We start from the raw sequence: 22,900 nt of genomic DNA, 5'->3' as shown, positions 1-22,900 counted from the left end.
ATGAGTCAGCTCTTCGCACGATGTGCCCAAAGTATTGGAGTTTCGGCTTCAACATCAGTCCTTCCAATGAACACCCAGGACTGAGCTCCTTTAGGATGGCCTGGTTGGATCTCCTTGCAGTCCAAGGGACTCTCAAGAGTCTTCTCCAACACTTGCCTTCCTCACACGTTAACAAACGGGCTCAGGCAGAAGGGTGACACTGCCTCGCGCCCACTGGCTCTGTCGCTGAGCCGCTGCCTGAGAGGCTGCGGAGATGGCCCGTGTCCTGGGCTTGTGGACAGGCGCCCAGAGCCTTGGGCAGACCCAGAGGGAAGCAAGTGATTGCAGGGCCTCCGCAGGAGAGGCGGGTGCCCGTGACTCCGGGGCGGACTGAGGACTGCGCCAGGCGGGCCCTCCCCTGTGCTCACCCGGACGTTAACCCCTGCTGCTCCTGAATTCTGGGATCCTGGTGGGTCGCAAAACTAGGACTGGGTTGCCTTGTGCTCTGGCCTCTCGACCACCCGCCCCCCCTCCCCCGCCCCAAGGGATGGGACGCTGCCCTCGGGCTTGGAACCCTTCGAGGCGCCTCCAGGGGCTCCTTGGTCAGTGGCTCCCAGCAGGAAGGAGCCTCGTCTACACCAGGAAGGAGCCTCGTCTACACCAGGAAGGTGCACTGAACTCCTCTCACGGAGGTCGGTCGTCATCTGAAGAGCTGGGGAGTCAACCAAAGAAAAACAAAAATGGGCCAGAGGCACCCTTTCCTGCCGTTCCGCGCCCCGGGGCCCTCCTCTGGCTTTTGTCTTCAGCCTGAACCTGAGGGCGTGGGAGTGAAGACAGCTCCTGGTTCCCGTCCCTGGTCCCCCAGCCTTCTGCCTCCTGGCATTCTCCTAACAAGACGCGGGGAAGGAGTCCGGGATGAGTGTGGAGGTGGAGCTGAGCCGCGGCCCGGCCAGGTGTCCTGGGCGACAGCAGGCCAGCCTGCCTGCCTGGAGAGGGGGGCTCGCCAGCCCCTAGAGGCGTCTCTCTGCCATAGGGGCCGGAGGCTCCATCACCATCTTCCCGGAGGAAGGCCTTAGCTTCTGTGCTTGGGCTCCAGGCTTGGATCACCCAGCCGTCGAGGTTCTGACTCTGTAGGGATTAGGATGAGTCATCGGCATGTTGAATTGATACAGTCTGATGAGTGAGAGGCCAGGCCGGGACCAGACTAATGAGCAGGCCCCCTGGCTTGCACCTCTGGGTGCCCCCTCTCCTGCCCGTGCACAGGGTTTCTGCAGCGTGGCTTAGAAGTGCCAGCAGGTGGGAGCGTGCCTGCTTTCCCACAGCAGGCACGAGGTGCCTGGGGACCCAGAGAGCTGAACCGGGGTCCTGCCTGGTTCCCATGAAGCCCCGTTCCTCCCAGCTCCCTGCTGCCTTCTTTCCCTCCCATCCCTCCACAATTACTGCTTTCCTGCTTTGCCATCACTAGTGACAGAGAGGGATCTTGGTGGGAAACTTGCCCAGGAGAATAACTGTTAAGCAGCTGTTGATTGCACAGCTCTGATTTTAGATTGGAACAGTCCGTTAGCTGAAAATCCTCAGGAGATGACAGGCGGGTTTCTCTGGAGTGCTTGCGCTGGGGGAGGCCGTGGTCTGCTCGCCAGTCTGGAATGTCATCACTCCCCTTCCCAGGCCCTCCCACCCTGGCCGCCAACATCCCAGCGGCTCCCAGTCTTCCCCGCCATGCCCTGAGGTGGTCTCCAGCCCCAGTAGCCCCTGGGCGCCGGGAGCTGGAGCGGGAAGGGCCACCTCTCAGGCAGCTGGCTCACGGGGTGCTGCTTTCCTGGCAGAGCCTCCGCTTTCTCAGGCCCAGGCCTGGGGCGGCCCAGCGAGCCGTCTCCCTGGGGGAGGCCTAGCAGAGGTTGGCGCTTGCTGCTGCCGGAGAAGCATCTTGTTTGCGGTGTGAGCCACCAGCAGGCCGCCGCGCACCCCGCGGTCAGCGCTTTGCGTTCCCAGGTTCCCAGGGAAGAGAGGAAGCCTTCCCTGCTCTGGCTTCCACATTGGGCCCTCGGTCAGCCCGGGTTCTTCCGAGCCCAGATGTTCTAACCAGGGGCCTGGCACTGCTTTCTCTCAGACATGATTGCTCCCATCTGTGCCAGACAGCTTGCCCCACGCTCTGCGATCCTCGACTCTTGGCTCACAGCAGATAATACCTTCGAACATGCGGTTGCAATTTATTGGCCTTATAAGTTAATTTTAGTGGGTGTGCAATTGATTGAAATCAAAGCTTAATGAAGGCCAGAGTCGGGGGGTCGGAGGCGTGGGGCGGGAAGGCACTTTGTGTTCTTCCTTGCTTTGGGTCTGAGATAATCTTCAAGCGCTTTAATTAGGTTTTCTAATCAGCCGCTCTTGTCTGGAAGAAGTTTACAGAGTGAAACGAGGCTGGCGCCCCTGTGGCAGGCGCGGGGGCCATGAGCCTCTCCCGGCAGCGGCCACGGTCCTCTGCCTCCTCTCCCTGCCCTGGGGCCCGCGTTACAGTTGTGGCTGTTTCCGCTCCTTCCTGCCTCCCCTCCATCCCCCGTGCCTCCGTCAGATGGTGCTTGAGCAACACCAGCTGGCAAGTGCAGGACGTCCAGGGGCCTGTAAGGAAAAAGTTTGTTGCCCAGGTTTCTTGTGTCCTCAAAACTGAGACCTCGCACCCTGGGCCCCGAGGGGCCACCTCTTCGGGACGTGAGTGTTGGGCCCAGGAGTTTGTGTCTGTCCCGATGGGACTCGTAGGTGGCAGCGGGAGGCTTGCTGCTGGAGCGGAAGTAGCAGCAGTGTGCGTGCGTGTGCTCACTCAGCCGTGTCCGACTCTGTGGCCTCAGGGGCTGCAACCCGCCAGGCTCCTCTGTCCATGGGGTTCTCCGGGCAAGAACACTGGGGTGGGTGGCCGTGCCCTCCTCCAGGGGTCACACCTGCGTCTCTTGTGTCTCCTGTGCTGGCGGACGGGCTCTTTAGCATTCGCGCCACCAGGGAAGCCCAGCAGAAGTCTGGGAAGCAGGTAACAGAGTGGGTGGGCCCAGATACCTCCCAGGAGCTGGCTCTGACCCCAGGACTGTGTCTGGGTCAGGCTGCAGAGCGGGCAGGAGCTGTGCTGTGGAGGAGGCCAGGCCTCAGTCCTCTGTTGTGTCCTTGCTCGCTGACGGTGGGCCAGGGGTCCGCTTTCTGAGCCTCTGTCTCCTTGTCTCTCAGTGAGCCGTGGCCTTCTTGGTGGGGGGATGCTGTTCCCCTCCCAAGGCTCCCTGTGTCCACTTGGCCCCTCGAGGGTAACGGAACCATCTTCGTTGGGCGGCAGTCCCTGTGTGTGCGGTCTTGGGTCAGGTATATTTGCAGTTGTGGCCGTGGGGTGGTGTGGCTGCAGATGCGGGACAGCGGGCCGCGCTCAGGAGGCTGCAGGCTCCAGTGGGGCCCGGCCAGCACTCAGCGAGGCCTCAAGGAGGTCTGCTTCAGCAGTGGGCTGCGGTGGTCGCCGTGTGCAGTGACGGGAGGCAGTCCTTGTGGCCGAGCCTCCAGTGTTTCCCGAGACCCTGCGGTGCTCTCAGCGGTGCAGGTGCCACCCGGGCGAGGGGTCCCCAGGGGACGAAGTGAACTGAGGCACAAAGGACTCGCTTGGGAAGTGCTAAGGAAGACCAGAACGCGGGCACTGCGGCGGGGAGACCACCTACATTGGGGCCGTCGGGGCCCGGAGCAGCGTCCCTGTCGCAGGGGACATCCCAGCATCACACGGCAGAGGCCACGCTCCCCGCAGGGTGGCCCTGGGCTGGCCGCCGGGAGCTTGGACTTGGGGGGCTTCCTGTCCTCCCTGATAGGAATGGTCACGGTGCTGAGACTGTCACGTAGACACTGTGGTTTGTGCTGAGCTACAGCCTCCCTCCCAGAGCCTGTGTACAAGGCAGAGGGCTCACCAGGAAGAGCCGTGGGTGTAGAGACTCTGGGGGGCTCTGCTGCCCATCGCTGGGAACTGAGGGTACTCCACGCAGCTTGGTGCTGGGAGCCCACCCCTGGTTTCCTCCATGGCCTCTGCTGTCTCCTTTCCCTGGAGTGACTCGGGGCCATGAGCACGGCTCTTCTGAGTCCAGTGAGTCCTCCTGGTGAATCATGGAGCCTCAGGTGGTCATGGGTAGCCAGGCCAGGCTGTGTACCCAGACCAGGAGGAGCGGGAGGGCTTCTCTGAGCCGAGCGGCGTGCAGGTGAGGTGGGAGAGCGCAGGCCTCCAGGGCCAGAGGGTGGAGAGAGCTACAGAGGCCCCTGTGCGGCGTGGCCAGGGTGTTGTCCTCCGCACCCAGGGAAGGGGCTGCGGGTCCTGGAGTACATTGGGCAGTGCTCACTGTACGACCTCCGCTGTCCCCCAAGGCTCTGCAGGCTGCGGAGGCAGACCCTGACCCGGGCTCCTCCTGGTCTGACTGTGTGGCACCTGTGGCCTGAGGTTACCCTGTGTCCGCCCCCAGAGATGGCCGGTCCAAGCTCCCTAGGTCTCCAGAATGAGAACCCAGGTGGGAAACGGGTGGGAGCAGTGAGCAGCGTGAGCTGAGGTCACAGAAGTGTTCAGGAAAGTTCTCGGGAAGGCGAGGCCTGGACCGCCTGCCTTGGCCCTCACCCTCGCCGTCTGCCCCTTTGGATTCGTCTGAGGGGTCCTTGCGCAGAGGTGCAGCCCTCTCTCTGCGTGGAGGCCCTGCCCCAGCTGCCCCTGCTGCGAATCCTGTGCTGTGGGGACAGAGGGCTGGGCGGGGGGGACGCCACGTTTGGCTCTGCGCACGTTGGCAGCGTAGTTAGTGTTTGAGTCTCCACATAGGATCTTTGTGTCTTCAGCCACACCTCCATCGGAGGGCCTCTCAGAACCCGCCCTGCCTGGGGACCTGGACTGGAGTGAGGTGCCGGAAGCAGCTAAGGGAGGCCAGGGTCGCCTCAGCTGCACTGCTCTGATTGAGGGGGAGGCAAGCGGGGAGAAGCCCGTCCACCCTGGGGGGAGTTGAGTGCTTCCTGCTCTCGTGGTGTAAATTTCTGAGGCGGGGTCGTCAGCAGAGGTGCCCGGAGCCCCTGTAGGTGGGGTCCAGACGGCCGCCCACTGCTCCCAGCCTGGAGCCCAGTGACAGCTCAGCTACTCGGTCCCCTTTGCCTGGTCCTGAGGCTGTGCCCAGGGCCTGCGTGCCTTGGCACTCATTGATTGTCATCTGCTGGAAGAAAGTTAAATGGAAAACAGGAGCGTGCAGAGAACAACTCCATTTATAGACAGATCCCCGGTCAGCGTCAGGGACCGCCTCCTCCAGGGTCACGCGTTGGGCTTTGTGGCTGCACGTGTTGGGGTGAAGCGAGGATCTGCTCCCGCTGGCAGTGGAGCTCTCTGGTCCTCCCGGGCTCCCTGGGAAGCAGTTCTGTGCAGGTGCCCAGGGCGGTGGTCTCACAGAGGCTCAGCCAGCAGCCCCTGCCACCCTCTGCAAGTGGAAGGCCCTCCTTTCCAGAGTTCCCTGTGTGGGGTGCTCAGCGCCCCCTGACTCCTGGAGACCCCTTCCTCCCTGCCCTGATTTTGCTCTTCCACCTTGAGGTGTCTGCGTGGGGGTGGTGAGCTTACTTGAGTCCAGCCTCACAGGCTGAACCCAGGCCAGCGGAACAGGGCACGGCTCTGGGGCCCTGCCAGCTCCCTCTCCTCTGCCATATGACCCGGCTGCGTTCCTTTCTCTCCCTGGGTGTCCGTGATCTTAACTCTAAGATAACATATGCAAACCCCGTGACACAGCTGGCAGCCTTCAGGCAGTGGCTCCGAAACTCCGGAAGACCTTGACTGTCCACTGTCTCCCGGGGGGCGCGGTCAGATCCAAGGACCATTGTTCCCGGCGAGGCCTTCGTCCTCCCTCTTCCTGGACAGAAGCATAAGCCTTGTAAAGAGGCTGTAGAGCGCCACAGCCTCTGTCCAGCTGTGCCTGCTGAGCGCCCGGCGTCACGGCAGCGTGAGCCCGAGCCCGTCAGCCCGTCCGCGCCTGTGTGTGCTGCAGGCGTTCCTGCCACATACCTGTCCCGAGGCCGCGGGCAGGGGTTCTGGAAACCCTGGCAGAACCGACCATCCCTGGAGGTGTGTGAGCCAGTGCGCGTGACAAGGGGTCAGGAGGCTGCACCGCGGCTCTCGGAGCCGCCCTCACACCAGCCCCTCCGCAGCCTCCAGGTCCTGGAGCACCGTCAGGGCCGGAATGAGCGCACCCCAGGGGCACTCCACGCGTCCCCCTCGTGTTCCTCCCGGCTTTCCTTAAGGAAGCCTGCTTGTGCAGCACTCAGCCCAGCACCTGGGGGCGGGGCCTAGTGCTGGCTCCTCCCCTTGACCAGTCTGGGTCTGGGGGTGACCCGCGTCCTCCGCCTCCGGGGTGGGGGTTGGTCATCGCCCTGCCAGAGACCCACAGCCTCGCCCGCTCCCGGCTGAAGGCCCGCACGTTGGAGTGAAGCCGCGAAGGGCCTGTGCCCGCAGAGCTGTGCCGGCCATGGCTCTTGCGTGCGGGTCATGGCATGTGGTCGTCACTTGCTGGGGCCTCAGCGTTAGAGCTGAGTCCAGCCTGGCTCCCAGGAGGCGATTTGACGGGAGGGAGGGAGGCCAGCCTCGAAGCCCGTCTGGCCCTGCCTTTCCTGTTACACGCGCGGCCCCATGTTGGCCAAGGCGGGTCACAGCCCAGATTCCTGAGCCGAGTTTCCATCCCCGTCTCCATGCACACCTCAGCCTCAAACACCCCATAAAGCTCAGGGAGCCAGAATAGGTGGTTGTTTCTTATTCCTTTCTTTGGTGAAGTAGATCATTTTGAGAGTGAAGTATTACATTTTTCCCTTTTCCTCTTCTCCTCCCCAGAGGTCCTGAGGTTGGAGACTTTCGGTCATAGAATCTGAATGTGTGACCCTGACTCTGGCCCAGTGGAGGAGGGCATTTCAGGGGGAGGAATGGCTCTCTGGGGAGAACGGAGTCACGGACGCCCGGGGCGCTTCACTGACCCGGGTGCAGGGGCTCACTGATAAAGAGGCCACCCTCCAAGGCGCGCCACCGCGACTGGCTGTGCAGGTCAGTGGCCCGCCACCCGGGCGCTTGCCCATGACTCCCGGCTCCTGGGGTCTCGGCCTTTTTGAAGTTTATAAAACCTGGTTGTAGTCAGCATGGTGTTTTTCAGACGGTGGGACTTACAGAGCTAGCCCAAGTGCCCCCTGACCGTAGTCCCTGCTGTCTGAGCTCTGCATAGCTACGTTTGCCTTAAGAAACGTTCATCTTTGCTGGGGCGGTCTTGAAAGCCACCAAGACTGGGAGACCATGGTTGACGGAGCTCCCTCTCAAGTGGACTGCAAAACTGCGTTTTCCTCTCATTACTGGGCCGGTCTGGGCTGCTCTCCCATCCCCTACTCCTGATGATCCTGGGATCTGAATGGCCCAGGGTTTCCTGGCCCATCTTTCCACGGCAGCTTCTTCACTGTGTCCCCGCCGACTGACTGAGCCTTACCACATGTGTGGGTTTCAGCCCTCGTTCCCTGAAGGCCTGAGAGATGCCCAAGGGGTTCAGTTTGGGGCGTCCGCATTTTAACAATGCTCCCCAGGTGGCCCACTTGACTGGGGACCAGTTCCCTTGAGCCCAGCTCAGCGGGGCTGGGGCTGCGATCCTAGGCCTGTCCACCCTCTCCGGTGACAGGGTCCCCAGTGTCCCCGACGGAGCCAGGTCAGAGCACAGACTGCCGGGCGAACCCCATTCACGTCCCCTGCGATGGCCGAGCCCCCTTGTTGAGATGGCATGCTAGCATTTAAACAGTATTAATACTGTCTGACTCATTAAATATACAAAGGCCGGTTAAAGTGCTTCCATGCGCGCGCTGTTAGTTCTGGCGGGCGGCTCCTCAGATGGCTTTATGTGGTTTCAGACAACATTTTAGCACATTCTTAAAGTACCCACAAAAGCCTTTATGTAAAAACTCATAAATGTGAGCCACATAAAAATTATTTTTTTTCTCCCCCGTTTCATGTCATTATGATCAAAGTAAGGTAGGTAGGAATAAGTTTCCAAAAACCTGTTGAGGTCCCTTCTTTAATTAATGCTTCACGCTCAGAGCTGGGCCATAAACTGTGGGGCGCGGGCTATCTGTGCCCCGCAGGCACCTTCCCCCAGTGGCCGCCGTTCTGGGCGGTGCTGAGCCAGCCCTGCCTGCTCTTTCATCCCTGCGCCTTCTGCCTTCGAGCGTCAGGTCAAGACTTGCAGCCACGCAAGTCCCCGGAGGCCCCTGTAGGCGGAGTGGAGTGCGAGTACGAGCTTGAGCGCAGGAGGAACCGTGCCCCCTGGGGTGCAGCTGCCATCATTGCTTTATCAAAAGTCAGATGGACTGTAAATTCGGACACCCCCCACCAGAGTACCATCCCCGCTGTTAAAACCAGTTCTGGCGGTCACGTGGCCCCCGAAGGTACGCGACTCCCGCCGAGTGGGGAGAAGCCATGCCCAGCCCAGTCCCCTTGCTGTGCTTCCAGTTACATGCAAGCAAGCGTCTGAACGTAGACTGGAGGGGGGTTTGGATAAATGAGGTTTATGGGAAACATTGATTTATGGTGTTAGGGGCTAGATGTTAAATTTCTCTTTCATAGAACAATGTTGTAACGATTATTTTTTTTAATTTGGAGGAAAGAATAGTAACCCCCATGAGACCAGACTCAAGCTTGCCCTGCCCTCCTTTGTCCCCAAGTCGTGAACATAAAGGGCCCTGGCCAGGGTGGCCCACGGGGCAGTGGAGACGCCGCCCCCAGGGGGAGCCGGGAGTAGGAGTGGCCGGTTCCACCTTCCTTGTCAAACTCCGCTGGAAGAAAACAGGGATCCCAGGGAGGGGACTGAGGGCTCGACCACAGACTGCCCCGACCACAGACTGCCTGGTGCTTCTGAACCGCTCGCTGGGTGATGTGGGCGAGGGCTATCAATCTGCCAGGCCCTCAGCCGGCTCCCGCCCAGCATGGCCTGCCCTGCCCTGCCCTGCCCTGCCCTGCCCCGAGCCCCAGCACGGAGAACAGCACTCTGGTCTGGGGGTCAGGTGAGGCCAGAGGCTATGCGCCAGAAAAGCCGCATTTTAAAAGGTGTCATTTTTTTCCCTTTTGATGTGGGGCTGCTCTCCCAACATGCAGACAAGAAGGGAAAACCATGCGTTGGAAGCCAGCCGCCTGTCCTGCCAGGACGGGTGTCGGCAGGTCTGCTGTGGGCTGCCCACTCCTGCCCAGTGGCGCTGCTCTGCTTCCTGGTGGATGTGGTGGGGGGAGGGGGTAAAACCCAGGAGAGCGAGCGGGCAGGGCCCTGGAAAGACATGCCTTCTGCTCGCCTGCATGAGGGCCCAGGGGCAATCCGGGGGGACCCTGCGTGCACCCAGCCCACTGCAGGCCGGCCGGATCCAGGTGGCCCTGTGGGCGGAGGAGGCATCTCGGGCTCTGAGCCAGAAGCCTGACCCTCTCTGGGTTGAGAGAGAGATCTAGAACAAGGGAGAGAGCCGTCCTGAGAGGGGTCCCTGAGTGCCCGGCGCCGGCCAGTTTCCCCCCAGGCAGCTCTCTTCCTTCTCTCCAGCTTTCCCCGCACTGCTGCCCTGGCCTGGAGCCGGAGTCCGCCCCAGCCTCGGTCTTCTGACTGACATTCAGCCTCGGGGCTGGCACCCCAAACGTCCTCCTGCCGTCAGTCCCCTCCTCACGGTCGTCTCTCCAGGGGACACGAAGCCGTGAGTCTCAGCTGACAGTTACATGCGTGGGTAGCACAGGATGAGCGGCGGGGGCAGCCTGCCTGAGGGGCCCTGGCAGGGCGGGCTCTGGGAGCAGACCAAGTGTGGAGTCACGGGCACCCAGCCCAGGGGGCTGCGCTGGGCCCAAGCAGTGGGGCGGGGGGGCGGAACCCAGCCACCCTGGGGCCTGCAGCTCAGCAGCATGGGGCGCCTGCCTCTTCCGCCCGCTGGTCTCCTGGTCTCAGCCTGGCGTGGATCGCACGCTGGGGCCTTTGTGCAAAACCTTTTAGTCTGAAAGAGTTGCAGATTTATAGCAGTTTTCCAAGCAAGAATACAGAGAGTTCTTGCACACCGATCACACGCATTCTTTAAAGAGCACTGTTTACCGTTTATATGGTCGTGTGACACAGTCATCGAGGCGTGATTCACAGAGATGCTCGCTTTTCTTGTTGTTAGGATAGTCTTCGGTCGGGTGTCTCCTTCTGTTAAGTGTTTATTTTTGGCCACGCTGGGTCTTGTTGCTGCCCCTGGGCTTTCTCTAGCTGCAGCGCACGAGGGCTTCTCTCTGGTGTGCTGCTTTTCACTGCAGTGGCTGCTCCGGCCCACAGGCCCCAGGGCCCGTGGGCTTGGTAGTTGGGGTGCTCGGGCTTAGTTCCCCTGCGGCTCGTGGGAGGAGCCAGGTCATCTTCCTGGACCAGGCATTGAACCCGTGTCTCCTGTGTTGGCAGGTGGGTTCTCACTCACGGGACCACCGGGGAAGTCCTCGCATGTTGTTTTTATCTCTGAACAGTCCTGTAGAGTAGACAGTGTACCTGTGTCATAAGGAGACCGAGGCCGTTGCTGTGGATGAGTCGTCCTTGGATGGGTAGGCGCACGGCACAGCTGGTGACTGGCGGGCCGGGATGGGGACCCCCGTCCGCCTGACGCCCCGCCCACGTGTTTCGGCACCTGCCCTGCTGTTGCGTCTGAGGCCGTGCATGGCCCAGGCCCTGCTGGAGAGACCTGGAACGTGCCTGCCAAACCATCCACACGGGGTTAATTGGGGTCAGAGAGGCCGCAGACTTCCCGGGAGAGGATGCGTGAGCCGCCAGAGCTGAGCTCTTCCCGGGTCTTAGTTGGGAGGCGCTGCTCGCAGCCTTTGCGTCCCACGTCCCTCAGACTTGCTCGCACAGCCGCTGCCTTGTGCCCTTGGACTTGGGATCCTTTCCTGATTTTCTTGGCTCTTCTGGCCTTTTCTTAGCCTCTTGCATTTGAGCTGAATTAGGAGCTCTGATCGGAGAAGGCAGTGGCACCCCACTCCAGTGCTCTTGCCTAGAAAACCCCATGGACGGAGGAGCCTGGTGCGCTGCAGTCCATGGGGTCGCTAAGGGTTGGACACGACTGATTGACTTCACTTTCACTTTTCACTTTCATGCATTGGAGAAGGCAATGGCAACCCACTCCAGTGTTCTTGCCTGGAGAATCCCAGGGACGGGGGAGCCTGGTGGGCTGCCTTCTCTGAGGTCGCACAGAGTTGGACACGACTGAAGCGACTCAGCAGCAGCAGCAGCAGGAGCGCTGATTCAGTATTGGGGCAGACCTGCAGAGGAGGCTGAGTTCCCGCCTCATTGTCGCAGCCGGTGCTCTGAAAGACCCATAGACCCCAGGGGTGTGCAGGCCCTGGAGCATCCCGGAGGGGAGGAGAGCCCTATCTGCTCTCAGTGGGAGGAGTCTGGGCCATTGTTGCTGTGGGTATTTTTTTTTTCCCTCTTTCACCTGTAAAGTAACCATCCCCAAAGATAGGAATATCAGACTGTAACGATGACTCAATGGTAATGAGCCCCGTTGAGTGTCTGTTACACGTCACATATGTTAGCGGATCCTTCCTCTGAAAGTGATATGAAGCCTGGAGACGTTGAGCCAGCTTGGCAGAGGTCGCAGAGCTAGCGTCGGGGGAAGCTCAAGCTCAGAGTCAGCTGAGGACTCCTCGCTCTGTGACCCGCTCCCCGGCCCCAGAGGGCGCAGCACCCTCTCCCCTGCCCAGCAGATGCGCAGGACCCAGCCGCAAACCACCCATGGCGCCCCCATAGGGAGGGCCTGTAAGCCCAGACAGACGTCCAGACGACTCTGGGCCATCGCGCCCCCTCCGGGACCTGGGGCGGTGATCTGCAGTTTGATGGGCTTAACATTTAACAGGATGTGGGCCTGTTTCCTGCAGGTATTTTGAAGGTGGTGTCTCGTCTGTCTACCTCTGGGATCTGGATCATGGTTTTGCTGGAGTGATCCTCATAAAGAAGGCTGGAGATGGCTCAAAGAAGATCAAAGGCTGCTGGGACTCCATCCACGTGGTGGAAGTGCAGGTGAGGCTCCCGCGCGGCTGCCCTGGGGACGCTGAGTGATGGGGGGATGCTGTGGTGTGTGAACCTGCTGCTTCCTGCAAGTGCCCATGGCCACGTGGACAGAGGCAAGTCGGGAGTGCAGTCGTCGCGGATGAAAAAGATCCCCGGAGGACTGGGGTACACATGATTGCAGAGTCAGCCCTAAATTTAAAAGCCGTCTGGGATTTTTAGAAGGTCACGTCACGGTGAGGTCTTAGGAAGGGAAGGCTCGAATGGCCTGAATTCAGGGGCCCCTTGGGGCTCAGCTCAGGGTCACACGCGAGGCTCTGCTCTCTGTCTCGTCCTGCAGGAGAAGTCCAGCGGTCGCACCGCCCATTACAAGCTGACCTCCACAGTGATGCTCTGGCTGCAAACCAACAAGTCCGGCTCCGGCACCATGAACCTCGGAGGCAGCCTCACCAGACAGGTAGAGTGAGGGGCAGTGCCCAGGCCGGCCCCAGCGCTGGCCGCGTGGGATGCGTGGGCAGCCGTCCCACGGGGTCCAGGGGCGGCCTCTGTGACTAATTGGGTCCCCCGCAGGCCTGTGGCTGATTGCTGAGACTCAGTCACGGGAGATTTTTTCCCCTTGGGTCAAGGTATTTATGGTAAGATGCTCCTGTGATGTTTGGGACATGCTGCTGGTTACATTTTCGAATGGATTCATTTCTTAATTGTGACTTCTGCCCACAGGTGGCAGAAGTAAAAACCAGCTTAGGCAAAACCAGAAACAAGTCAGCTCACTACTTGTGCAGTCCCGTTGTCGTCCAGCCCAGCGAGGTCTAAGACACACGTGATGTGAGCGGGACCCCGAACCTCTGCGTGGGGGCGCCTGGCGACCTCTGGCCGTCCTGGGGGAGAGCGTCTCCCTGCTGGCTCGGGCTGCTGGTCCAGAACAGAATCACTTCCGGGGGCCGGGGTCACGTGACTACCTGTGGGTGGAGTTAGACGAACAGGGGGTGTCAGTTTCCTGAAGTGAAATCGGGCAGCTTTTCATAGTTTTGGGGGGGTTGGTGTGGGCAGCGTGAGCAGTGATGGCGGCCAGGGGCTCTGAGCACCAGGCCGCTGGGGGGTGGCCGTCAGAGTCCCCAGAAGGAGAAAAGCGGCTGAGCTGGAAGCTGCAGGGCTTCAGAAGGAGGAGGAGAGCCTGCTTCAGTCTCGGAGCCAGTTACCAGCATCCCCCGGCAGCTGCCTGGTGGTCACGTCTGCTCTCTGCTCCGCTCCAGCCACCCCACCCCCAGCAGTGCCCCAGGGACACAGGGTCACGAGGGAATGACAGTCAGCAGCATCCTCCACTCTGCACCCAAACAGGGCACTCTCCAGACCCAGAGTGTCTGTTCATCTCATTCAGAAAAAAAATGAGCACGTCTGGCTAAAGCAGACCACAGCCTGCGTGAGGCACAGCGTCTGCACGTTGGAGGAGTTCAGAGGGCATCTCCCAACCCGACTGGATGCCCTGTGCCACCCTCTTCCTTCACGTCAGCCTCCTCAGGAAGTGGCATCAGGAGAGAACCTGCTCTCCAGGGTGGGTCCCCTGCTGCTTGGCGGGGGCCCCTGCCCCCCCCTCTTTCCCATGAACTATTGATGGTCCAGGGATTTCCCATTCTGTTTCTGTGTGGTTGATCTTGCTTAAAACGAGGTTTTTCCTGTGGACCCGCGTTCTGGGCTCTGTCCCTTCTGCCCATGACAGATACGTTGAGTCTCGGTTCCCATCATCCCTGGGTTCGTTGTTCCTTCTGGCTTTGTTCCCACACGTTAACTCAGATGAATGCGTCTGTCTTTGTAGTCATTTGCAGCCAAGATCAGAGCTCTCCTGGATGGCTGTCAGAGACTTCCGTAGAGGAAGTTGTGGGGTGCTGGTCTTTAGGGTGAGCTGGTTCGGTTCTCATTCACCACCTAAGCAGACTTCACATTTCCAAATAAATGCTGTTTGAGCTACCTGTGGCTGAATGCTGCCTGCCTTTTCCCAGCCAGCTCCCTGCCGTGCTGGGACCAGGTGGCTGCAGGCTTGGCCTCACCCTCCTCATCCTCAGGACTCAGCGCGTCTCTGCACCTCAGGCTCCTTTGATGTTGCGAGAAGCCTTGCTTTGCTCTGTTTCCTGTCGCTGTGGTCCTGCAAGCCTGGCGGGGCAGGCGGGCTCACCGAGAGGCTCGTCCTCTGCAGCTCAGTGGCACCTTTCTGCCCGCAGCCCAGTGCAGGAGGGCCCTGCATCAGCGCCGCAGACCGCAGAGCTGGTCACAGATCCAGAGAGCGAGGGCCCCGCCCTGACCTACCAAATTGAGACCCCAGTTTCATAAAAGTCTCCAAGTAATTTACGTGCCCATTAACATTTGACAGACGCTACTTTTCTGGGTTCCACACCCAGTGCCATCTTGGCAGGGGTGGGGGTGATACCCCATGCCACCAACAACCACTGTGCGACCCCAGGAGAGTGTCCTACGCGTCACTCTACCTGGAGACAGCGCCAGGCTGCGCAGTCCCGGGCTCAGTCCCAAACGGCCGCCTGCCCGCCCCCCGAGACACACCTTCAGACTCTAGTGGCGGGTCCAGGTTGTCACCTGTGCTTCTGAGCTACAGACTACCCATCAGAGGCTCCCACGACCCTTCCTTGGGGCCCTCTGATTTACTATAGCTGCTCGCCGAGCCCAGAGAAACCCACTTACTCATTAGCCTGCAGTTTATTGCAGCAGACGTTTAAACATTTCAGATCAACAGCCAGATGAAGAGATCCACAGGGTGAGGTCTCAAGCAAGGCCTGCTGTCCTGGTGGAGTTTTGGGGCCCTGCATGGTGGCACCTGGAAGCCAGTTGGTTTCTCGGCCTGGAAGCCCTCTGATTCCCATCTTTTGTGGGGTTTCACGGAGACTTCCTTGTGCTTCCCTGGTGGCTCAGATGGTAAAGAATCTGCCTGCAATGCAGAACCCTGGGAGACCAGGGTTCAATCCACGCCAGTATTCTTGCCAGGAGGCTTCCACGGACAGAGGAGCCTGAGGGCTACAGTCCACGGTGTCACAAAGAGTGTGAGACGACTGAGCAACTAACACACACACACAGGCTTCCTGACAGAGGCGTGATTGATTAACTCATGGGTGATTGATTTGACCTCCAGCCCTTCTCCCCCGACGGCCTGGAAACCAGGAGAGGGACTAAAAGTCCCACCCCTCCATTTGTGATTGGTGCCTCTGGTGACCAGGCCCCATCCTGAAGTGATTTCCAAAACTCGCCATGTTCACAGAAACCAGTCATGGTGGAAAGAGCTTGTTGTGAGTGACAGGGCACTTGTTTGCCCTCTATGTCCCCGAAGCGACTGATGTCAGGAACTGCAGATGAGCCCGAATATCGTAAGAGATGCTGCTGTTGCTGCTCTCACTCAGGAAACTCCAGGGGTTTCGGGACCTGTGAGCCAGGCGCCGTGGATGAAGGCCAGAGGCACCTGAGGAATGGGTTTGGGCCGTCCGAATGAGCAAGTGTGTGTTCCTTCCTGTCACAGCGTCACCGCTGCTGTGCCTTTCTCTCACCTGTCTCTGGCTCAGGTTATCATGAGCAGCTCGTCTCCAAGACATCCCTTCCAGGCGTGTGTTGGGTGAACCGGGAGCTTGGGCCACGAGGTGCCCGTCCCCTAGGGCAGCCTCCAGTTCCCACTTCATGTGCTACCTTAAGCTTCTAAGCAAGTTCAAGACCCTTGCTTAAGAGTCCATGTTTAGGACTCGTAACAGGCCATCCCTTGGGGAGCCCTTTGTCCCAGGCCGGTGGTGCCGCTGTGTAACAGGAGAGGATGCGCAGGCCTTGGGGAAGCCGGGCTGGCAGCCCTGCAGCAGCCCTGAGACCATCTGTTCACGTCTTCAGCCTGGAACTCCATGAGGATCCCTTTTAATATCAAGATTTTTTTTCTTCAGTAAAATAATTATACTTTTAATAGCCATTGAATGTTTTTTAACGTGGCAGAAATTATCAGTTGGGAGCTTGGTTGGCTCGCCGATGAAGCTGGGGGCTTCGTCGCTGCGCACGGGCTTTTTCTAGCTGCAGCGAGCTGGGGCGCCTGCTCTGGGGTGCACGGGCGTCTCACGCGCTGGCCCCTCTCCCTGTGGGGCCTGCGTTCTGGGCACCCTGGCTCTAGTCATTGCAGCCCGCGGGCTTAGTAGCTCAGAGGCGCGTGGAACCTTCCCGGGCCAGGGATAGAGCCTGTGCAGCCTACACTGGCAGGCGGATCCTTGTGCTCTGTGCCACCAGGAACATCCCTTAGTAACTTTTGTTTTTTTAACTTATTGAGTATATTTTAAATTAGAGGATAATTACCTAACAACATTGCAGTGGTTTTTTCCATGCGTTTCTGTGTTAGTTGCTCAGTCGTGTCCAACGGTTTACAACCCCTTGAACTGTAGGCCGCCAGGCTCCTCTGTCCATGGGATTGTCCAGGCAAGAATGCTGGAGCGGGCTGCCAGTTCCTTCTCCAGGTTTCTTCCATACCTCACCATGAATCAGCCATAGGTATACATATGTCCCGTCACTCTTCACCTCCAGTTCAGTTCAGTCGCTGAGTCTTGTCCGACTCTTTGCCACCCCATGAATCGCAGCACGCCAGGCCTCCCTGTCCATCACCAACTCCGGGAGTTCACTGAGACTCAGGCCCATCGAGTCGGTGACGCCATCCGGCCATCTCACCCTCAGTCGTCCCCTCCTCCTCCCGCCCCCAGTCCCTCCCAGCGTCAGAGTCCTTTCCAGGAGTCGCCTTGGTGACTCTCACCTGCGCTTGTGCTGCAGTCACAGGGGCGTCTCCATGCTCTTGAACACAAGCAGTGCAAGGCGCGTGCCTGCACTGAGGGTCGGAGCCTCAGGCACCCACAGAGAACCTGCCTGGAGCCACAGGGGGTCTCAGGGGTCCCCTTCTCTGGCCTCAGGGCAGGGCTGTCTCCAAACCCTCCCAGGACCAAGGCGAGTGCTTGCTGGGCAGAGCCCATCCTTCCGCAAGGAAACAGACCCTTGTTTTCCAGGATGCACTGATGAGGCAGGGCAGTGGGACCCCCAGGCAGCTGTCTACCCCCACCCCGCCACCCCGCCACCCGAGGAGTGCTGGAAAATCCTAAATCCGTATCCGGAGACGGCTTCCTGCATCACTTACCGCTCTGAACTGTTTATAATTCCACCCAGTTTACAGTGACCTGGACAAATATTTAATCCCCAGCCTTCCTAATAGTTTAAATCAGAGCTGTCAGCCCACGGCCAGGGCCTGGTTCCGGCTTGCCGTGCATGGCGCCTGCTGCCAAGCCAAACGCCGGCCCGATGAGAGGCTGTCCTCAGCACGCTGGGCCGGGCTGCGGGCCTGTGTGGATTGCCTTGTGCTCTCGGCTCTAATGAGGAAACTCGGGCTTCTGTCATCATCCTCGCGGCCAGTCACATAAGTCATCCGAGGCACGTTAAAGCTGGGGCTGGTTTCCAATATAAGTAACTGCGGGAGGCGGGCCCGGGAGGCCACGAGGGTGACAGATTAAATCTAAGTTAATGACGCGTAGTTTCTGCGCAAACGGGGAAATGAGAGTTGTGGGTTTAGCTGTTTGTCCCAGGTGAACCTTGGGGGAAACGCCTCTGGTTCTCTTGGATGGGAAGCCAGGGGGTTCCAGGAAAGCTGAGCGGATCAGCGATAGGGTGGACACGTGGGGTGGCGTGGGCTGTCTCCGTGGGTCGGGTTGTGGACAGCATAGCATCACTTAGCAGGTGAGGAAACTGGGGTTCCGGCTCTTCAGTAGCTTGCCCCGTGGTGACTTAACGAAGCGGCGGGCAGAGCTGGGACGTGAGCCCAGATTTGTCCCTTAGGAAAATGGGAAAAGGCTGCATTCTGCCACACGCATCTTCTGGTCTTAACCTGTCCCCTGTGCCTGCTATTCATGAGATGCTCAGTAAGCATTTGCACACACGTGCATTGAGCAGTCGGCTCAGTGTAGGCGGGACGCTGCCCCGTGGGCGCCCGGGGACTCTTCGGTGGGCCGCAGCCGTGGGCGAGTGGGCCACACCTGCAGAGGCCCGTGGAGGGGCCAGGCCTCCCTGGGCCGTGCTCAGCTGTGCTGCCCTTTGGATGTCTCTTGTAGGAACCAGGTTGACCACAGGAGACGCCTTCACCGCCAGAAGCAGTGAGGAGGGCTTTAAGATTTTTAAGTAGTCGACCGATCAGATGTGTATCTTGAAGAGATGGCTCTGTGCATGGTGTGGAGGCCAGGTTGTCAGGAGGGGCCGCTAGACCTGCCCAGGAGAGGGGTGGCCAGGACCCAGCAGGGCAGCCCCAGGGGCCAGGACATCTGGCCTGTGGCCAGTGGGTCAGTGAAGGGGCCTCACGGCAGGAAATACGAGGAAGGGCAGAGGCAGGAGGAGGAGAGGAGGGGTGGATTAGAGAATCTTGGGGTGACCCCCCCAAGGTGTGTGCCCTGGGTTCAGAGGGCTCTTTCTTGGCATGAGTACCTCCGTGAGGCTGCAGTTGCTGACCTTGGGTGTGCGGAGGGAGGGCCCCGTCTCCCCGGGGCCTCGGTGCTGAGCCCCCGCCGCCCTGGCCCCAGGGGTCAGGAGCCGCCAGCAGGTTCGAGGTCTCCCAGCACATCCTGGCCACGCCACAGCCACACCGGCCTGGGCTGACCTTCCTGGGGTGACCCCAGGGTCCCCAGCATTCCCGCTTCCCTCGCCTGTCTTGAGTGACAGGCCAGGCCAGGTCTTAGCAGTGGATGGGCGATCTGTAGCTGTGGCGTATGGAGTCTGGTTCCCTGACTGGGGATCGAGCCTGGGCCCCTTTGCTGGGAGATGAGGGTCTAAGTCTCCTGGTGCCTGGCCCCAGCTCGGGCTTGGTGGCATTTGCCGCCCCCCTGTCCCCGAGGGCCCCTTTCCTTGGCTCCTCGGGCTTTGCCTCCGTGCCCTCCTTGCTCGGTGTGAACAGTACGAGCCGCTTGCACTGACTGTCTTTCCCTCTCGGTGAGCGTGCCCGCCTGGCTGACCCACCAGCAGTGGGGATGCTCAGACAACAGCGCCTTCCCCCGCCGCCTGCAGCCCCGCCTTTGTTTCCCCCTCACCGAAGGGCGTCCCTTAGGGCCACACATCCCTGGAGGACAGAGCGGACACGGCGTTTTGGCAAGTCCCTGCGGCCGTGGGGCCATGGGAGGCAAGTGGGGGTGGTCCTCACAGGGGCTCTCACAGCCCGACCTTGTCGGGGCGAGGGCGGACGCTGGCGCCCGGGCCCCAGCGGGAAGGCCGCCGGCCGAGCACCAGCACGCCCGCGAGGACGCCGTGCCGCGAGGTCACTGCTGTGTGTCAGAGGGACGTGGGAAAGGCGGGACCGCGGGTCTCTGGAAGGAAACCCACGGGCCGGGCCCTGCAGGTGTGCGTTTGATTTTTTTTTTCCCTCAGATTCTAAATATTTAACAACAAAGGTGGAACGTCTCGTGGGGCGGGGAGGTGAGGCCGGTCCCTTGCTCCCCGTGCGGCGTCTGCACACAGTGAGGCTCCAGCGGGCTCCAGGCTGGGAAACCCGCTTCGACCCTTGCTGGGCAGTCAGGCCGGGCACTGTGCTCGGGCCAGGCAGAGGCCCGTGGCCTCCCCTGCAGATATGGGGAGGCCGGGTCCGCGACAGGCCGGGGGTGGTTCAGGGAGGGCGTTCTTCTGGGGGAGGCCCAGCTGCAGCTGCTCCCTGTTCTCTGAGGCTCCTGGGTTCAGGGTGGAGAGGCTTCACGGTGTGGGTTCTGGGGGCACCCCCGTGCAGGTCTGGTGACCTGGGGTGGAACGGCCCCGGCTTGGTCCAGGGGGCAGGCCAGCATGAGGCTGCCGCCCTGTGCCGTGCCTCACCAGGAAAGTCGGCAGGAGTGGAGTGGAGACCTGAGGGAGGGCAGGGCAGGGACGGAGCCGCTTGGAATGTCTGAGCCCTGCATTGTGGTCTGATTTTTCCGGTAAGGAGCATGGGTGAGGTTGCGCAAATGGAGAAGTCTCCTGGAAGAAAACAGGTTTTGGAATCATCCAGGCCGTCGTCCCAATCCCAGCCCATTCTCCTTCCAGCTGTGTGACCTGGACAAACCACTTCCCTTCTCTGAAGTTCAGCATTTTTACCAGCGAGCCCATAACGCCCCTTTGGAAAGACTGTTAGAGCAGAAATAAAAGCCACCTTGAGGCGCAGGTTCTGCCTGGTAAATAAAATAGTAGCCGTTGCTGCTGGTACCATGTACCATGCAAGCTAGGCTCTATTAAATTTTTCCTGAACTGGGTGGACGGAAGCTCTGCTGCGAGGCTGTCCAACCACTATCTTCCGCTTGCCAGTGTGCCAGGCCCTGGTCTCCAGCCCCACGCTGACCTGGAGCCGGCCTGAGGCGAATCCCAGGAACTGTGTTCCTGTGGAGCCCGGTGCCACTCTGGGCCCGGGGCGGGTGTTGGCTCCTCCCGAGCATGGCAGCAGCAAGGAGATGGAGGCCTTTCCGGGCCAAGGCCTGGCCCTGGGGCTGCAGAGTGGGAGCCGCCTGCCAGGCTGGCTTCCTGCAGGGCCCCGGAGAAGCACCGCTCGGCACTCTGCTCACGTTTTCCCTTTTGAGGGAAACAGCCTGCTTTCTAAACAGGCCTGTGTCCTCCACTTCTCCCGGCCGCGGAGGGGAGCCGGGGGTACCGGATGGGGGTGGGCAGGCTGGGCTCTGACTTCAGACTCGGCTGGAACCACCTTGTGGAACATCTGTGCGACCACAGCCCATAAAAATGTTTTCCTCTGGCAGCCGCTTTTATGAGCTGTAATAATATCCGCGTTGCAAAAATAGCTTTGTTTTTGGTGGGTCAGCACTGCCAGTGAGCTGACCCTGACCAGGTGTGGAGGCAGTCAGCAGGGGGGCCATGGAAACACGTCCGTGTGCCAGGCCCCTGTCCCCCTCCCAGCCCACCCTCTTCCCTTCCCCGGGGCCCTGCTGGGTCTTTGCCTTGGGGTCAGATTTCTGGCCTCGAGCTTCGCAGCCCCTTGGGTCCTCCCGGAGAGTTGGTCTGCTCCCAGAGAAGGCTCACGTCTCTGACTTCTGAGAGCCTGGCAGTGCCAGCCTCTCCCTTTGTTGGAAGACAGCTCTGATTCTGAAGCAGAGAAGATGCCCAAGCTGTCCAGCACCCGATGGGGCTTTGCTGACCCCATGGCCCTGAGCCCTTTGCCTCCGGTCCTGGCCTCAGCTTTGGGTGATTGGTGCTCATTTAAGGTGGGATTCTCACTGAGCTCACCGCCTCCATTCCTCCCTGGGTGTGCCAGGGATCCACCGGCCGTGCAGAGCTGGGGAAACTGATTTGTGGGAGGACGTAATTGACTTGAGCCAGAGCCCCAGGCCTCTCCTTGCCCAGAAGAGCAGCTCTGAGCGGCCATCAGGCCAGGCACAGGAGCCTCCTCCCCAGGGAAGGAGAGAACCCTGGGTGACAGCGTGTTGGTGTCCAGATTACCTTTCAGGATTGGGTGGGCAGCCTCCGTCCTTCCCCCGGCAGGCGGGGTTCCGGCCCCTGTCGAGTACACGTGCTCTCCAGCCGCCAGGGCCGAGCGCATCTCACGGACGCTGCAGCTCTGCCCAGCGGGGGCACTTCTCATGCCTGAAGTGGTGAAGTTCACAAGCATGCACACCCCCTGCTTTGTGGGGACCCCTGGAATCTCCGAAATCAAGTCTCCCCGGGACCATTGGCTAGAGTGCCTGGGGGGCTCAGGGCCCACGGGCGGGGCAGAGCAGCCGGTCCTGCTGGTATCTCACCCCCTCTGCGGCTTGGCCAGCCCTCCGCAGAGCAGTCTGCTCAGAGCCAGGCGTCTTCCCTCTCAGAGACTTGGCGTCCTGGCTTTGGAAGGCGAGGACTTGGGTTCCAGACCGTCACTCCACTCTGGTTCCCCCGCTCCCCAGCTTGTAGCGTCATGACACAGGGCTGCCCATTCCTCCGGGGACCCCTCTGGGGACCCGGAGCTCCTGGCTGTGTGAGCAGGCACTGTGACAGCTCCGCCGTCCTCGGCAGTGATGGGCATTGCTGGACCACCCTCCCAGGCAGCAGGTTTCAGAGCGCGGCCATGACCTCCCATGTCCTCCTCCTCCTGGCCTGAAACGCCCACGTGCTTTCCCATTTCTTGGGCTTGGGACGTGCAGACCTTTGACACAGAAGAGCGTGTCCATGGGCTCTCTGAAACCCAGACTGCACCCGGCCGTGCCGATGGGGCCGGGCCGAGAGGGGCCCTGCAGCTCCATCAGGGAAGGGGGTGGGCATGCAGCCCCTGACCTGGGCACCAGGAACAGCTCCATTTGACCCTGAAAGGTGCATGGACGCCATCCTAGCAGGCCTCTCGCATTCTTGTCAAGGGAAATCACCCAAAACCCACAGGTCTCTCTGCTGGACCTGCTCCCCATGTTGCTCTCGGTGAGGTTAATGTCTGAGCCGGAGTATGTGGTCTGCATTCGCCCGGGTGCACGCAGTCATGCTGCAGTGGAAGGCCCAGCAGGGCTGTCGTCTGGACAGGCTCTCTGATGTCTGCCCGCCTGCTTCCTCGGGTGCATGGTGGTCCTGAGGAGGGGCAGACAGACCGAGGCCCGGAAGCTCTGTGCTACGCCACCGACCTGTGCCTCTGTCTGGGAGCGACCCATCCATCACCTCCACCCTTGACGCCGGTGGCCCACCCCACGAACTCTGTGCGCCTTCCCTTAGGTCCCACACAGACAGACAGACCCAGGGCACGGCAAGGAATTCTGCGGGCGGCCCTGGGGAGCCGGCGGGCTGTGGTCCAGCCAGGGCCACGGGATCCTGGGTGGGAAGCTGCCGCAGGGACGCGCTCTCGAGGAGCCTGTGTTCCTCAGCCCAGCATCCCCGTCACCGCCGGAAACTGGAGACTCTCACGGTAGGTCATG

General features: G+C 60.6%; 1 protein-coding gene across 4 annotated transcripts in view; it reads left to right on the top strand.

Moving 5' to 3' along the window:
* The window catches only part of CAPZB (capping actin protein of muscle Z-line subunit beta), a 136,042-nt gene that overhangs the window by 106,454 nt on the left and 6,688 nt on the right, over positions 1-22,900 (top strand). For all 4 annotated transcript variants that reach the window (XM_040229434.1, XM_040229435.1, XM_040229432.1 and 1 more), the window contains exons 5-6: positions 11,888-12,029; positions 12,358-12,474. In XM_040229434.1, coding sequence (XP_040085368.1) covers positions 11,888-12,029; positions 12,358-12,474 — 259 coding nt within the window. The remainder of the gene's footprint in view (positions 1-11,887; positions 12,030-12,357; positions 12,475-22,900) is intronic.

The sequence above is a fragment of the Oryx dammah genome, unplaced genomic scaffold, assembly GCF_014754425.2.
Source record: "Oryx dammah isolate SB20612 unplaced genomic scaffold, SCBI_Odam_1.1 HiC_scaffold_27, whole genome shotgun sequence".
NCBI lineage: Eukaryota > Metazoa > Chordata > Mammalia > Artiodactyla > Bovidae > Oryx > Oryx dammah.
The sequence above is the reverse complement of the archived record's forward strand: the minus strand, read 5'-3'. Positions and strand labels throughout refer to the sequence as shown.